Source organism: Lepidochelys kempii, chromosome 3 (assembly GCF_965140285.1).
Source record: "Lepidochelys kempii isolate rLepKem1 chromosome 3, rLepKem1.hap1, whole genome shotgun sequence".
NCBI lineage: Eukaryota > Metazoa > Chordata > Testudines > Cheloniidae > Lepidochelys > Lepidochelys kempii.
In genome coordinates, this window is record NC_136382.1 from 126951326 (window position 1) to 126969197 (window position 17872).

A 17872-nucleotide genomic window follows, 5' to 3' on the forward strand; every position below is an offset into this window, starting at 1 on the left:
AGAAAATTGTCTTAGAGGAGGAGTTAAGTGACTTGAGCAAGGTTGCATGAAGTCAGTGAGAGCCAGGACCAGAACTACAATGTCTCCTGAATCCCACTTCTGTGCTTTAAGCACTCCAAGTTTATTTATAATTTACTTACTAAATAGTTTTATTTCATGATACTTCTGAATGTTTGGAAGAAATAGCACACAGTGGTTTAAAAGCATTTAAAATGGGGATCAAAATCTCAGGGGAGCAGTATTACATTCGTGATTTGGTAATAATGAAAAACCGTTTCAATGAGATTTTTCTCCCTTCTGCATATTAATTTTGTTTATGTAGTTTAAAAGTGAAGCATTACAGCTGTAGCTAGAAGTAATACAACCGGAACAATACAGTAAATGCCTGAACTCTACTGAAAGATTTGGGTATACTGAGAAGTCTCAGAACACTGGGTGATAAGATGTGTCATCTGTGCTGCAATACCTAGATTTAAGAGCATAATAATGAGCTTGATGTCACTACAAGACAGCTTGTGCATTAGCTAATTAGGGCTATAGTTAATACTAGAGTAACTATTCTGCATTTTTTTATGTTTATCATTACACAGTTAGAGTACAAGACCAATCTTATATTGACCTCCCTACACCTCATGTGTACATATCATTGCCATTAGTTCTGTTGCAGACAGATGCCTTGATCTGTTGCTGAGGACAAGAAGTCATAATTAATGCTAAGTTTTAGTCACGAGTCTTTTTAGTAAAAAAAAAAAAAAAAAAAGTCATGGACAGGTCACGGGCAGTAAACAAAAATTCATAGGTCCGTGACCTGTCCATGACTTTTTTTTTTTACTAAAAAGACCCGTGACTAAAACTGGGGGGGAGGAGGGGAGAGAGGAAGATGCTCAAGGGGCACTGCAGGTGCTGGGAAGGGGTATGTGGCCAGGGGGGCCACGGGTGCTGGGGCAAGGTTGGCGGGGCTTGGGCAGCTCCTGGGAAGCTGCGGCCCTAGGTCCAGCTGCTCCCTACGCTGCCTCTGCTCCTCCCTAAGCCCCGGTTCTGCAGCTCCCATTGGCTGGGAACCATGGCCAATGGGAGCTGCAGGGGCAGTGCCTGGCCGCCAGCAGAGGCGGCATGTGGAGCTAGGGGAGCTGAGGGAGAGGAGCCCCAACGCCGGTAAGCAGCGGACCCAGGTCCTGAGTCCCCCCACACCCAAACTCCTGCTGCTGGGGGTAGGGGCATCCCAAGTAGGCGTAGTGCAGTGTACTCAGCACAGGAATATTAACTTTAACTGCTCTTCAGGGGAGCTCTGAAGGAGTAGGCACATTCAGAACACAAGGGTTCCCACTCAGATCCAGTGTCCTTCACACAACCCCTGCCTTTTGCGTGCTGTCAATCACTGCCTCCTGAAGCAGGAGATAAGGAAGGACATGACAACCCCTTCTGCCTATGTAAGAGTCCTGGGAAATATAGGTAACACATTAGGTATTAGTCTAAAACAGGGGTGGGCAAACTTTTTGGCCTGAGGGCCATATCGGGGTACAAAACTGTATGGAGGGCCGGGTAGGGAAGGCTGTGCCTCCCCAAACAGCCTGGCCCCTGCCCCCCATCTGCTCCCTCCCACTTCCTGCCCCCTGACTGCCCCCCTCAGAACCCCTGACCCATCCAACCCCCCCCACTCCTTGTCCCCTGACCACCCCTTCCCGGGACCCCTGTGCCTAACTGGCCCCCTGGGAGCTCACCCCCATTTAGCACCCCTCCACCCCCCCAGAACCTCCGCCCTATTCAACCACGCCCTGCTCCCTGTCCCGTGACAGCCCCCCGGGACCCCCGCCCCTTATCCAGCCCCCTGACCTCCTTACCATGCTGCTCAGAACAGCATATCTGGGAGCCGCACCGCCTGGCCAGAGCTACACACGCTGCCACTCTGCCCTGCAGGAGCATGCAGCCCTGCCGCCCAGAGCGCTGCCTACACAGCAGCATGGCTGTGGGGGAGGAGGGACAGCAGGGGAGAGGCAGGAAGCTAGCCTTCCCGGCCAGGAGCTCAGGGGCCGGGCAGGACGGTCCCGCGGGCTGGATGTGGCCCGTGGGCTGTAGTTTGCCCACCTCTGATCTAAAAAAGGTATGAAGAGAGGACACTTACTCTTAATCACCCTGACCCCTACCATATGGTGTCCCACAAGACTTAGTTCTTCCTCACACCCCTCTATAAAAGGCCACAGAGAGGCTGTAAGATGCTGCAGACTTGTGCGTCACCAATATGCAGATGAAACAAATATACACCTCCTTTGTCATCAATGCAGCCTCTGCCATTACCAGCATATCTTAATGCTTGGAAGAAGTCAGTCGAAGCTCAACTCAGAAAAGACTGAAGTGATCTTAGCAGAAGGAGAAGGGAGTGAAAAACAGTAACATTTTCCAACACTGTCATCAACCTCAGATAAAGGCATTAGATTGCACGAAGGGGATAACATGCTTCAGAGTCATGTACTCATCCCTATGTCTGGACACAAATTGCCATAATAGGGAGTAATGCATTCTTTCACCTTCCACAACCATTTGGACCCTTTCCTATCAGATAGCACTGCAACATGCTTTTGTCTCTTTCAGGTTAAACTACTACAGCTCTACCCGAAGAGGACAACTGACACAAGAGGGATGAAGATGGTGGCAGCACACAGTAGTGAGCCTAGAAGTCAAAGGCAAACGCAACATCATGCTTCACAAACTCTGGCTCCCCATTTGCTTTAGGTGCAAATTCAAAATCCTACTCTGCAAAACCCACAGGCTTGCAACCTGGCTACTACTTCAAATGGCATAACCTTTCAAGGCAGCTACACTTTAAGGGATGACGCAGCTGATGACACTGAAGTTCAGACAATTGACACAGGAGGCAAAGGGGCAGTGTTCTCAACAAGCAGCCCCAACTATGATCCTTTCTGGGAAAGAGCTCCAAACAGGACCCAAGATTTTATGTACATCAAAATATAAGAAAATGTTGACAGGGTTTTTTGGCGCTATGCACAGGGTTTGTAAAAGCAAAAAACTTCAAAAGCCCTAAGCTAATCCTTTACACAAACACTCAGGTGAAAGTGGGGATGGAGGACCAGGACTGAGAAAGAACTTTATGGACTCACAATTCATGTTCATAGAGTTTGGCACTTCACCCTGGTGAAACATATAGAACAGGGGCGGGCAAACTACTATTTTGAGGTTCCTGTGTCCATTATACCCACCTGTTTGACATGAAGGACAAATTAGATTGGGGTGGGCAAACTACGGCCCACAGGCTGCAACTGGCCCCTCAGGGCTTTGGATACAGCCCACGGGATTGCCACTCCCATGGCCCCACGCCACTGTTGGAAGTGGCTGGCACCACGTCCCTGCAGCCCTTGGGGGGCCGAGGGGGAGGGGAGGGGGTCAGAGGGCTCCGTGCGCTGCCATCGCCTGCAGGCACCGCCCCCCGCAGCTCCCATTGGCCAGGAACGGGGAACCATGGCCAATGGGAGCTTCGGGGGAGGTACCCACAGGCGAGGGCAGTGCGCAGAGCCCTCTCCCCAGGGGCCACAGGGACGTGGTGCCGTCTGCTTCCGAGAGTGGCGTGGGGCCAGAGCACGCAGGGAGCCTGTCCTAGCCCTGCTGCACACTGCTGCCACCCCAGTAGCTGCTCCAGGTAAGCGGCGCTGGGCCGGAGCCCACACCCTGAACCCCTCCTGCACCCCAAGCCCCTTCCCTGAGCCCCTTGCAACACCCCGCACCCCAACCCCCTGTCCTGAGTCCCCTGCCACACCCCAGCCCCCCATTGCACCCCTCCTGCACCCCAACCCCTTGCCCTGAACCCCTTCCTGCACACTGCACCCCCTTCCACACCCTGCATTCCCTCCCTCCTGCATCCCAACCTCCTGCCCCAGCCCAAAATTCATGGCCCTGCATGCAATTTCCATACCCAGATGTGGTCTTCAGGCCAAAAAGTATGCCCACCCCGATATAGGAGAATGAATTCAGCACAACTTTACAAGGCCTCTTTTGTAGTTTAGCAGCAGCAACAGAAAGTTAAGTTTGCTATTCTTTTTCCTGAGAGCACAGCCTCAAAAGCCAGAGTATCAGCAGCATGGCAAGGCATCTGCCTGCCGGAAGGAGTAGTGGAAATAGATAAAATACAGTAGAGTTTTAAATTTTAAAGTTAAACAATTTTTAAGAGACCATACCTGGTCTTATTCTAAGCCAAGATTTTTCATGGACTCATTTTTAGGGTCTCCCAGACTCGTTTTCCGTTAAAAAATAAGATGAAAGGAGCTCTGGTTGAAAGCAAGATGTTTCCTATCATAAGATGCCCATATTGAGACGCCTACATTAGTGATTAATTACTGAAATTGGGTGTGAGATGGCGGCATACAGAAGCATACAGAAGTCTAAAACCTATAGTCTACAACCTGCCAGCCAAAGTAAGTAGAAATCAAGATGTATTTATGAAGTGATCATAAAAACCACAATATAATTGTGTAGAAGAATGAGGGAAATAAGTAACTGGTATATTCCCATTGTAATTAGTGTATTAGTAACATGAACATGTAAAGTGCAAGGTACATATGACCTGAAATTATAAACAGCATTGTTCTTCACATTTTAATATTAATGTTACACACAAGTTTGCAGGTAGAAATTCAGATTCCAAAATGGTAGAACTTATTAGTAATAACTAGGAAAATAATGCATACCTGGCTAATGCAGCAATATTTCCTATGGTGTAGAACACTGCAAAAAGTTTCAGCCCCGAGGGAAGCCATAAAAATGCTGTCCCCTGCACAAGAAAAAGATATTTTCATACTTTCAATTGATAGTCCATACAGTTTAGTGTCTGAAAATAAATGTAAACCATAAAATTTAAATCACAAGAAAGTCACCATGACCTACACTAGTCCTACACTGTATTCAGAGACTGCACTAACCATCCAGCAGATTAATACCTCCCTCTACTGGCAAGTGAGATGCAATGATTTAATGTATTTAACAGAGTCTCCCTAATGTTATTGCAGAGGTGTGAAAATAAATCCTATCAATATTACTATAGTCAACATTTGTATAAGAGGCCTATTTCACAGGTACTTTTAGTAGTAATTGTATAGATGTTTACTTTTTAGGTTATTATACAGACAGACTTTCAGTTTCTTTAAAACCCATAATTCCAAGTTAGAAGCTCCTGTTCATTATATGAAAGGAAGACATCCATGAAGTTATAGCGAACTAATATCCACAGTCCCTCCAAACCCACTACAAAGGAAGTCCATCACTTCTCCCACTCACACTCCAATCATAACAAAAAAAAGTCTGAGTTGTCAAACTTCAGCTGGCACACCAAGCATGTGCATGGACAGGGGAGGAGACGTCTGAATCAAGCACCTCGCTATCAGCCTTGTTGTTTAAACCAGGGGGTTGATAATTCAAACCCCTCTGCAGATCAGAACTGCCATAACTAACACGGAAGAGAGGCAGATTCTAAAGGTAACGAGACGCCAACCCACTTAGCGTTTTTTTTCAGAAAAAACCAATACCTTAAATCAAACCAAAAGGAGGACAATGTAGACTAGAGCACAAGTATAGTGTTCCATATAAAAAGTACCATTTAAGCAAGCAGCGACATTTTGCATCAAATACGGTTTGAGTGATCTTACAGTGAAGACCCAAGTGCAGCTCTCTAAATGACAAAGGAGTGGATGACTGTGGCTAGGTCCAGATAAAACTGTGCCACGCCCAGATAAAAAAAGCAACACAGGGCCTCTGCTACTTGATCATCCAGAAGTGGCCAGGAATACTTTAAGACTACCAGGATGTGAATATGACAAAGCAGAAGGCATTCTCTAAATGGAACAGACTGCCAGTTATCCCAGCAGCTGAGACTTTCTCCAAGCTCATCTCACTCTTATCTGGGTTAAACCTCAGCCAGCTAGCTCTTAGCCAAGCCCTAATAAAGGTTAGATCCTGGATAAGTCATTTGTCTGCACCAACCAGACCTGCAAAAAGAGCAATGTAAAGCTAGGCATCATTCATATATAGAGACACTGCAGTCCACCTACTTCATTCACGATGTTCCCAAACAGCCTCACAAACTTTAAGGCCAGAAGGCACCATCACGATAATCTCATCTGACCTCCAGCACATTGCAGGCCACAGAACCTCACCCACCCACTTCTGCAGTAGGCCCATAACCTCTGGCTGAGTTACTGAAGTTCTCAAACCTTGAGTTAAAGACTACGTTACAGAGTATCCACCATTTACTCTAACTCAAACCAGCAAGTGACCTGTGCCCTACACTGCAGAGAAAGGTGAAAAACTTGCAGCGTCTGCCAATCTGACATGGGAGAAAATTCCCTCCTTACCCTAAATATGGTAATCAAGCAGATCCACCAGCCAGACACCTAGGAAAGAATTCTCTGTAGTAACTCAGAGCCCAGCTCATCTAGCGTCCAATCTCCAGCTCTTGGAGGAATCTGCTAATAGCAGTCAGGGACGGAAATACAGAACAGAGGAAAGGGGACAATGGAATTGTGGGGAACCTACATGAATCTTCAAAGCACATCAAATTGCTTTGTACAACCAGCTTCACACCTGGAGAGGCAAAACCAGCCAATGGACTCAATTTTTATTAGGGCTGTCAATCACAGTTAACACTGCGACTAACTGAAAGCAAAATTAACATGTATTAAAAAATTAATGTGTTGTTTGCATACCTGAGGGTGGGGCAGGAGACATCAATAGTGGGGGGCTGAAACACTAGCCCATGGCTTCCCAGGCAGCTGGGGCTGAAGCAGCCCATGCCAACCTGAAGCCCTGTGCCCCAAAGCCCCAAGAGGGATGAATCCCAGAGCCCCCAGCCATGACCCTATATTCGAAAATATAGAAAACCCCCCAAATATTTAAATAAATGGTATTCTAATATTGTTTAACAATGTGATTAAAAAAATTATGCAACTGATTGCAATTTAATCACGCGATCACTATTAATTTTAAATTGCTCGACAGCCCTACTTTTTAGCAGTAATCCAAGTGAATTTGAGCCTAGCATCAGCGTCCCAGATAATTCAGATTGAATGATTATTTTGTACACTGATAGCAGTACTGATCACTACAGTAGCATATTGCCACCTCTCTGAATATTTGGTTCCCTTTGCATTCCTCTACCAGTTCTCTGTGTCCCGTTCTTGCTTGCCTTCCATGAAAGACAGGGCAGGAACTATTATTACTAGCAAGTAACATTTTAAAAAAAATGTAAATTACTTCACTACTACTTAGGGCATGGCTACACCGGAAACTTCCAAGCGCTGTCATGGAAACGCTCCCGCGGCAGTGCTTTGAAGTGCGAGTGGGGTCGCAGGCAAACCCTGGGAGAGCGCTCTCCCAGCACTCCTGGTAATCCATCTCTACAAGGGGATTGGCTCCCAGCGCTCAGAGCCTGTCTACACTAGCGCTTTAAAGCGCTCTGACTTGCTGTGCTCAGGGGGGTGATTTTTTACCCCCCTGAGCTAACAAGTTACAGCGCTATAAAATGTAAGTGTAGACAAGCCAATGTAAGTGTAGACAAGCCCTTTGTCTTGTATCACATCTGCTTCAAGTACTCTACAAGATGCCTTCCCCACAGGGTCTGAATTGAAATAGGAGATGCCCCTCCACTACCCCTCCCGCACCAAACAGCTCAGTCACAGGCACATGTAGAATTAGTGGCTATGTTCAGCTAACTGTTCTAAGTGTTATTTCCTGGATAAAAGTTTGACATATTTCAGCTTACAGCTATTTCTACTTCCTAAAGACCACAGGTTGCGCCGCATCATTCAAAATCATATAGAAATCGCGTAAGTCATCAAACTAGCATCACTTGCATTTTCCCAGGACAGAGATGTGTCTCCATATGTCTCTACTTAACACCAAAGAAAATATGTATTCTAAAGTGACAGTGAAAGCTGCTCTGCCATGTGCTTGAATGTGCCTTTAATGTGAAAAAGGGTCAAATTAAATAAGATAAATAAGTTACCATTTTACGTTATGGCCAATAAAATAGAGCCCACACTATAGGCATTCACTCTTGGGAGATAGAGATCACATGGCAAGTCTAAAGCATCTGACAAGGAAGGTTTTATTCCCATTGTCACATACTGTAGAGGGGAATAAACTATGCCTGCTTCATTTCTTAATATGAAAGGTCACTTCTGCTAAGTTATCTTTGTGTTTCATACTTTATTAAGACTCTGATAGAGAGAATAAGACTTATTTACTTGATTTTCATTGTAGAGAAGAAATTTAATAAGTCCTTTGCCTGAAAAGTGTTTCTATCCTTTGTGGTTGGAAGTCATGTTATATCAATATTGGATCTATACTCCATCAAAAAATAGTAACTTAAACCACACTGCTTTGCAAACAGTTCTTCCAACCTACATTCCAACTGATCAGTTGTGCTTTTTGGGTGATGTCACAACTATGCACCAACACTCACAAGAACTTTACTACTCTACACATAATGGGTGGAGAGATTTACACATTAAATGGATGGTTTAAACAAAGGTGTAAATACTCCCAAAAATTACTGTTCTAAATGTGGTTGTTTGGTACACAGTTTGGAACTGTGCAGCTGATTTTTCAAAAATGACCACTGATTTTGGGTGCCCAACTTGAGATATCTTTGGCTTAAATTCAGAAATGCTGAGCAACAATGCTAGGTGAAGTCAACAGGAGTCAGATGCTCTGCACCACTGGAAGTCAAGACAAAGGTGTCTTAAGTTGGGCAAGCAGAACTAGCCATCTCTTCTGAAAATGGTTTCAGAGCGTTAGCTGTGTTAGTCTGTATCAGCAAAAAAAAAACACGAGCAGTCCATGTGACACCTTAGAGCAGGGGTGGGCAAACTACGGCCCATGGGCCAGATGAGGCCAGTCAGGCTTTGGATCCGGTTTGCAGGACTGCCACCCCTGGGGCCCCGTGGCGCTCCCAGAAACAGCCAGCACCATGTCCCTGTCGCCCCCGGGGATGTGGACGGCAGAGGGCTCCGTGCGCTGCCCTCGCCTGCAGGCACTGACCCCTGAAGCTCTCATTGGCCGGGAACAGGGAACTGCGGCCAATGGGAGCATCAGGGGAGGTACCTGCAGGCAAGAGCACCGCGCAGAGCCCTCTGCCCACCCCCAGGGACGTGGTGCTGGCTGCTTCCAGGAGCAGCACGGGGCCAGGGCAAGCAGGGAGCCGGCTTTAGCCCTGCTGCGCACCGCTGCCACCCTGGAGCCTGCCCTCTGAATCCCTCCTGCACCCCAACCCCTGTCCTGAGCCCCCTCCTGCACCCCTCAAAGGTACATTGTCCCCAAATCTGAAACAGTTGTGGGTGAGGACAAAGTCCAGCCACCAGGTTTGCCATGACATTATCGGGGATACTGTTCCTGACGGCTTGTAGTCCATCTTTGTGTGGAATGTGGCAATTAAAAGTGGCAATTCTTCAACAAAAAAAATTTCAAAAACAGACTTCCAACGAGAAACTGCAGAACTGGAATTAATTTGCAAACTGGACACCATCAAATTAGGCCTGAATAAAGACTGGGAGTGGATGAGTCACTACAAAAAGTAATTTTCCCTCTGCTGATATTCACACTTGTCAACTGTTGGGAATGGGCAATGTCCAGCTTGATCGCATTGGCCTCGTTAGCACTACAAAAGTAATTTTCCCTCTGATATTCACCCCTTCTTGTCAACTGTTGAGAATAGGCCACTTCCACCTTAACTGAATTGGTCTCGTTAACACTGACCTCCAACTTGGTAAGGCAACTTCCATCTTTTCATGTGCTGTGTGTATACACACACACACACCCCTTACTGTATTTTTCACTCCATGCATCTGATGAAGTGGGTTTTAGCCCACAAAAGATTGTGCACAGATAAATTTATTAGTCTCTAAGGTGCCACAAGGACTCCTCGTTGTTTCTTCTGAAAATGTTATGTTTGATGAACAAAAAATTGTGAGGTATATCACAGGTTTTTGCTTCAAAAGTTATTGCCCCAGTTTGCCTGTCTCTCAAAGCATCCCCTCCCACTACCTCCTCCCACCACCACCTGTCCTCCCTAGGTCATGGGATATAGCTTAATTCAAATTTAGTGGTATAAACTATTTTCAGTCATTTCAACAATACACATTATCTAGGAAAATTTCATTAATTACACCAACAACTGGGAGATCAATTGCAAGTTACTGAACTTTGTGAATTAGCAAGTGGACAAAAAAAAGTTTTGCTCAACTATTTTGGTTACTCTAAGTTCGTTTTAATTTAAAATACTACATCATGTACTAGGAAATTTTGTCAATATTTAATCCTTTTAATAAGAGATGTCACTAGACCATTTACTGTAAATAGGGGAAGACTACCAATAGTGTGGATTATAAAGTATCAGATCCAGCAAGGAATTGAATCCCCTTTATTCCAATTGAAACAATAGGAAGAGGATGCTCAGCACCCCACAAGATCAGGCCCAGAGAATGAAGATTAGCAAGATTCTACCATAGCAACTTCATAAAAGGTAGAAAAAAAATTCACTTACAAGAACAGAACAGAAAATGCCAGTTGCAAAACATATGGCAAACCATTTCACTCGAGTACCGAAACTAAGCGTTGAGGCATCAAGGACCTTGGGGGAAAAGAAAGTCGAAGATTAGAACAGTATATTTTGGACAGCACCTAAAACTCAAATACTTCTTTTGCATTTAATGAGCTTTAATAATAAGTATCTTCATCTTGATTTCTCAACCTGCAACAAGTACTTACTTTTTACCTTGCTTGCCTAAGAAATCTCACATGCTTAATTTGTTCCAATTTAAAGATGTCATTAGCAATTTGATTAGACAGGTTATTTTACTCCACTTTAAAATTATATGCATACCATGACATTCAAAAATAAATGTTGCCCACACAGATAAACAGACCTACCCATCACCAAACTGTTACAACTAAATCATGTCATGCCAAACTATTGAGACCATTTTCTGCACAAGTTCACTCTAGTGAGCAACATGTGTTTAGCAGCTGTCAACTAATTTCCTCCTTTATACTATATGGAAGAGAAAGAATGAATGATCTTATACAAGTTTTCTAGTGGACATTCTAAACATACAGCTTTGTACATCCCTTTAACAAAGCTACCATTTTTGTTATCAAACAAACAAGGCAGTCACATTTTGCTGCTACAGAAACAGAACAGCAAAATGGAATGTGTGCCAAACTGAAAATTAAGATATTTAAGTAATTGAAGAAGTATAACAAAATTTGACACAGTCCAGTTCGTTTGCTGAGAAACCACTCCCAAAATTAAAACAAATGAAATTATTAACCTGCATAACTTCAGGTATTTTCTGCATACCTTCCTATAACTATCCCTTTAAAACAAGGGAATTGTTTTTAAACACACTACTGTATGCAATACGTAGTTTAGGTGGTCTTGGTTACAGACTTTGCAAATAAAATGTATCAAGAGACCGGTTAGGGATGAACCTCAAATTCACTCTAGTGATGGGAAGAATGACTTCAAAGCACCACATGTTGCGGAACAGCAAGTCTAGCTCTTCTTGATTTTGTTCATTATAGCTGGAGGGTCTAAAAACGCACCTGAGAGTTCTATACATTGACTAATCAGGGAGTGCCACATCGCAAGCAGTAATCTCCATTTCCATTAGTGCTTCAAGTTTGGCAACCAAGAAGCACAACATAGGATAATTTGCCTTGAGCACAGTCAGTGAGTTTAAATTTATACTCAACTGCACCATGGTCAAATAGTCTACAAACTAAATCCTAGCTCCAATTTACTTAAGTTGACTATAAAGGAGTTGATTTAGCATATGCTAAATCATACCTTCAAGCTTTGCCTCTCATTTTATGACACTTTCAGTTTTGTACATACTTTCAAACAGACATTATGATACTTTATAGTGATTTGACTTGACCGATTTCACATTCTGTATTACATGGATGACCCATTTCCTGCCTAGATTCTTCAAGAACAATGTTCAGCAGATTGTAAATCTGTAAATTTAATTGCACATCTTTTTGAATCTTTATTACCTTAAAATACAGCATGTTTACTTTACACAGGTTTAGATTCAAGGATGGGGAAGTCAGAATATTATCTCTTCATGCCACTATTGATTGAACTTATTTTCTTTAAGAATCTCTTTTAAAACCTGTTAATTTTTGCATAGTCAGGTTAGTGTGAATGCTTGACTTTTCTTTTTAGGCAAAAAGCTAAACCAAATTCTAACAATAATTAAGTCTCTTTGGCAAAAAAAAAAAAAAAGACAAACAATTGTAGAAAGTGCTCAAACCATTAAAACTGTTATTGAGATAGTTTTCTTCAGTGACTATTTTTGGTAAGCATAACACAGATTTAAACCACATTTGTAGTGTAAATCTATCATTTGATCACAGCTAGGATTTCAAATGATTTAACATGAGGTGGATTTACCTATATACTACTGCAGTTAAAAAGCAGACCATTTAAAAAAGATAAACATTCAGAAGTACTTTATGTGCTTAAGTCCCAATGACCTTCAATGAAATTTAAGCTCCTCAGCACTTTTGAAAATTTTACCCACCATCAGGTCCACTGTTATCTATTCAGTTAAACAGTTCTGGACTGTTTAAAGTAACAGGTCTTGTCTGCAAAGTGACTTTATTGTGTAAAACTGACAGTGTGAATGAACAAGATAATTTGATTTAACCTGGTATGACCACCTAGAAAGAGTTTCAGCAAAGCAGACACTACTGAAAAAAGTTAAGACATTTCCATCACTTAAGTCAGAGAAGACACATAAAAGTGGTATTTCACCTCAGACTTGAAAAAATATATACATTTTAAAAATTGTGTCTTTTTTTAACTGAAGTTTTTTTCCATGGTAAACATCTAGACCACCGCAGAGCCACTATTTGTCATTAAGTCAATTTATGTGAAGAGGGGAACTTAAGGCAATATTGATATCTTAGGGTTTGTCTACAAAGATAGTAGTACATGGTAAGCTATAGTATGAATCTAAAGTGCACTAGCTTGCTACACACTACCTAGACATTTGGACATTGCAGGATGCTTTGATGTATTATTAAGAGTACTACAGAACTTTCAGTGCACAATAGCAGGGTCCACTCATCTAGTTAGTGCACAGCTAGCTAGTGCACTGTAGAATCATACTGTGGCATGCCATGTGCTAACCCTCCAAGTAGACAAGCCTTTAGTAGGTATATATTCTGACAAATATTTATGCAAAATATAAGTATCACCATGAACAATCCCATTGAAATGAAGGTCTAATAGTACTACTCATGGTAATAATGTAAAATACATGCATAAGTGTTTGTAGGACTGGGGCCTAAGTGCTTGATCCAATTCCTCCTAACTCAATGGAGAGACTCCAATTGATTTTAACAGGAGTTGGATTGGGCCTCTAAGGTTCTGAATCCAGCAAAGTACTGAGCACATAAGAAATGCCAATTAAATCAATTGGGTCATACCCAATGTTAATCACAAGTTTAAGTACTTTGCTGGATTACAACCTGAATGTGGAGCATAAAATAGATCTTCCCACTAAAAATGAACAGTGGTGCATACACCACTCAGACTTTTCAAAGATACTGGGAATTTGATAAACACAAAAAAGATACCAAGTCTTTTTAATTTAATTAAAATGTCAAAATATGCAATTTAAAAATAAAACAGATGAATACAGGTACTTAATGTTTTACATTTGCTTACAGATTCAATGCAGTGATGAAGTTCTCTTCTCCTGTTTTCAACAATTAAGATCCACCCTTGCAAATAACAGAATATGTTGCTTACCTTATTAGAGACAACTGTTTATCCTTACGTAGGCAAAAAGGAATTAGATAAAAAATGAAAGAATATGTAGAGATTATATTCCTGAACAAAATCATATGAGAAGCATTTTCTGCACATTCATTCAAATAGCTGAAGATATATATTTGAATCACATGTTCAGATACATTAATTCATGCAAATAACCACAAGTGCACATAAACATGTTAAATCCTTTCCATTGCAGCTCAGAAATGAAGTGCTGGTATGGCAAGTGCTATCACCACATTAAAGATACCAGACAGCTTCTTTTGGAAAGCCATTTTCAGTCTGCCACAAGAAAGGTGTGGGAGAGGGCAGTTTCTTCAAGCCTATCAGGCACAGTGTTGCCAACTCTTGCAATTTTATTTCAAGTCTCACAATATTTGGTGTTTTTTTTAAGCCTAATCTCCTTGGAGCAACTGATTACATGAGAATTTCAGTACTAATTTTTAAATCAAAAAAGTTCTTAGCCCTCCCTTCAGAGAATAGCCTGAAAACATGAACAAAGTACCCTAAAGGCTTGAAAACCAGAAGGCAAATAAAGACCTTCTCCACCACTCCCAATATAAAGCCTCATGATTTAAGACAATTTAGTGATTTTTAAGGACTTGACTCATGATTTTTGGATATTTAGGGTTGACAATAAGTAGCGGCATACAGAGGGCAGCTTGGGCAGAAACCAGTGACCCAGCATACGCAGCCATGTTCAGATCAGAGCAGAATAATAGGAGTCAAAAGTTAGAAAAGAGTTTGATTTACGGGCCACTTTTTATACCTCCTACCCTGCATGAAATAAATCTGGACCAAATTACCAGTACTTCAACGTTTGCAACAGCATGCAATCCAGATTTCTTATTAGCTTTTTCCTTTATTCTCCTTTCCCACCTAGCATATCCACATAAGAATCCTCCGAACTACCACTTTATACACTTAGAGCACTATTTGAATCTTCTCAATGGAGAAGAGTGAATAATGCAGCTGAGCAAATGGCTGCACAATTTACCCTTCTGGCAAGTCTAAGTGTGCAAACTGCAGACTTCTCTAGCCACCAGGAGACAAGCAGCTCTAGTAGGTTTACGAACTGCACTGGCAGTCACCTTGTGTCCCTGGGAAGCCCTCAATGCCAACTGGCAGTGGGCCCACCAGATTGTAACTCATATTAGGCCCGACACTCACTACCCCCAAAACACTGTTGTCATAATATGTATCTAAAATGTCATGTAAGGTATCCTATGTAAACTGGTGACACATTAATCCAGAAAATCACTGAGATATATAACTTGTGCAAAACCCATACATACATGTGTACTGGAAATATGTTCTTAAAATATGTCTAGGAGGCAGTACACAAACCCAACCTTTGGCAGACAAAGGAATGTGGATTAACCTGTCCATCTGGCTTGATTACAGGCAGAGGACAATGAAAGGTAAACCAAGCAATCAAGCTAACTGACAGACAAAAGCAAAAAAGATTTTAGTAATCCATCAGTTCATGGACAGCACACTTTGAGCCTGTGAAAATAAGATTCCCCCAGTCTGGAGGGCTAAAGATGCTGGTAACCTGATGTGAGGAAGAAAACTGCAAAGGCAAAGATTGTAACTGGCTAAAATTAAATTTTAGTCAGTAGAAAGCATTACTTGTTTTGTTTGTAATCACATTTGTTTCTTTTTCTCTTGCTTAGTACCACTTAAACCTCTGTTCTTTGTTAATAAACTTATTCTTGTTTTTTAACAAAACCATCTCAGTGCTGTGTATTAAAGTGAAGTGTCGTCAACTAACTTAACACACTGGTATATACACTGTCTCACTGGAGGCAGCAAACTTAATTTTTTGAGTGTCTCTCAGTGAGAGGGACTAGATACTGCAGAGACATCTCTGGGGAACTCCGTAACTGGCGTTCACTGGGTTTCATTGTTACTACGGTTTAGTTTGGCAGATTCTTGAAGAGCTTGCTGGCATGGCAGACAGTTTTGGGTCAACTCTCTGACACAACTTAACAGCAGCAAAGCTCCCACTTGCTGAGGCAGGGGGCTAACAGTGGCTTACAGTTCTGGGTGTTGTAAACAGAACTTCACACCTTCTCCAGCAGCACAGCTCAGAAGTTGTGCAGAGGTTAGGCTCCCTGCTTGCTGGCCTTAGGATCTTCCTCATGCTAGGTACTGAACACAAAAGAGGAGTAGTCCCTGTCAAAATATTTACAATCTAATTTGTCCTTCATGTCAAACAGGTGGATATGACAGACACAGGAACATCAAAATAAGACACTATTATGGGTACAATTTGTGACTATAATGATTGCGATTTAACACAAAAGCAAAATTGAGGATTTCATCCTGGACTCCTGATTATAGCATCATGCCAGACACTACAATATTTGCATTATTAATAGCCTTTGCTTAGTAGAGGACCAGGTAAGGTTAGCAGTGCATATTCCATGTCTGGAAAGAGATTATCAGAACTGTAGCACAAGAAGGAAAGAAGTTTGTTCAGCATACATCCTCCTAATCATCTTTATCTATACTGCCCTTTACCACTTCGCTTCCCAGGGGCCCAAAATGCCACGATGAAAAAGGAACAAGCAAATCACGGTTCTGTCATAAGTGAGTCATTCACTGAGAAGAGTTGGGGAAGCTTCTCTTATGGGCAACTTATTCCAAAATTGTCTACTATAGGATTTCTTGCACTTTCTTCTTCATGTCAAACCAACCTGATAGCTTTCTTTGAGGAGTAACAAGGCTTTGGATGGGGGGGAAGTGGTAGACCTGGTATATCTTGACTTTAGTAAAGCTTTTGATACGGTCTTGCGTGACCTTCTCATAAACTAGGGAAATGCAACCTAGATGGAGCTACTATAAGAGGAGTCCAAAACTGGTTGGAAAACCGTTCCCAGAGAGTAGTTATCAGTGGCTCACAGTCATGCTGGAAGGACATGAGTGGGGTCCTGCAGGGATCAGTTCTGGGTCCAGTTCTGTTCAATATCTTCATCAACAATTTAAATAATGACAGTACACTTACGAAGTTTGTGGACAATACCAAGCTGGGAGGGGTTGCAAGTGCTTTAGAGAACAGAATTAAAATTCAAAATGATCTGGACAAACTGGAGAAATGGTCTGAAGTAAATAGGATAAAATTCAATAAGGACAAATGCAAAGTACTCCACTTAGGAAGAAACAATCAGTTGCAAACATACAAAATGGGAAATGACTGCTTAGGAAGGAGTACTGCAGAAAGGGATCTGGGGGTCATAGTGGACCACAAGCTAAATATGAGTCAGCGTAACGCTGTTGCAAAAAGCAGCAAACATCCTTCGGGGATGTACTAGCAGGACTCTTGTAAGCAAGACGCGAGAAGTAATTCTTCCGCTTTACTCCGTGCTGATTAGACCTCAACTGGAGTCCTGTGTCCAGTTCTGGGCACCACATTTCAGGAAGTACGTGAACAAATCGGAGAGAATCCAGAGAAGAGCGGCAAAAATTAAAGGTTTAGAAAACATAACCTATGAGGAAAGATTGAAACAATTGGGTTTGTTTAGTCTGGAAAAAGAAGACTGAGGGGGGACATAACAGTTTTCAAGTACGTAAAAGGTTGTTACAAGGAGGAGGGAGAAAAATTGTTCTCGTCAACCTCTGAGGATAGGACAAGAAGCAATGGGCTTAAATTGCAGCAAGGGAGGTTTAGGTTGGACATTAGGAAAAACTTCCTAACTGTCAGGGTGGTTAAACACTGGAATAAATTGCCTAGGGAGGCTGGTGAATCTCCATCATTGGACAGTTTTAAGAGCAAATGAGAAACACTTGTCAGGGATGGGCTAGATAATACTTAGCCCTGCCATGAGTGCAGGGGACTGGAGTAGATGACCTCTCAAGGTCCCTTTCAGTCCTATGGTTCTATGATTTGATGAGCCACTGACCTAGTACATCAGTTCTTATGTTACTAAATTGAACTGTCCGATTCCATTTGCCTTGTCTTGCTGCTTCCACATATCTTTCAGTGAATTATACCTTTTGACTAGATCATTGCAATTTATACAA

General features: G+C 42.5%; 1 protein-coding gene across 2 annotated transcripts in view; it reads right to left on the reverse strand.

Annotated features, from left to right (window-relative positions):
• SFT2D1 (SFT2 domain containing 1) overlaps positions 1 to 17872 on the reverse strand; it is a 46266-nt gene that overhangs the window by 16924 nt on the left and 11470 nt on the right. For both annotated transcript variants that reach the window (XM_073337896.1, XM_073337897.1), the window contains 2 exons: positions 10544 to 10630; positions 4698 to 4780 (listed from right to left, as the gene is read on the reverse strand). In XM_073337896.1, the coding sequence (XP_073193997.1) occupies positions 4698 to 4780; positions 10544 to 10630 (170 nt within the window). The remainder of the gene's footprint in view (positions 1 to 4697; positions 4781 to 10543; positions 10631 to 17872) is intronic.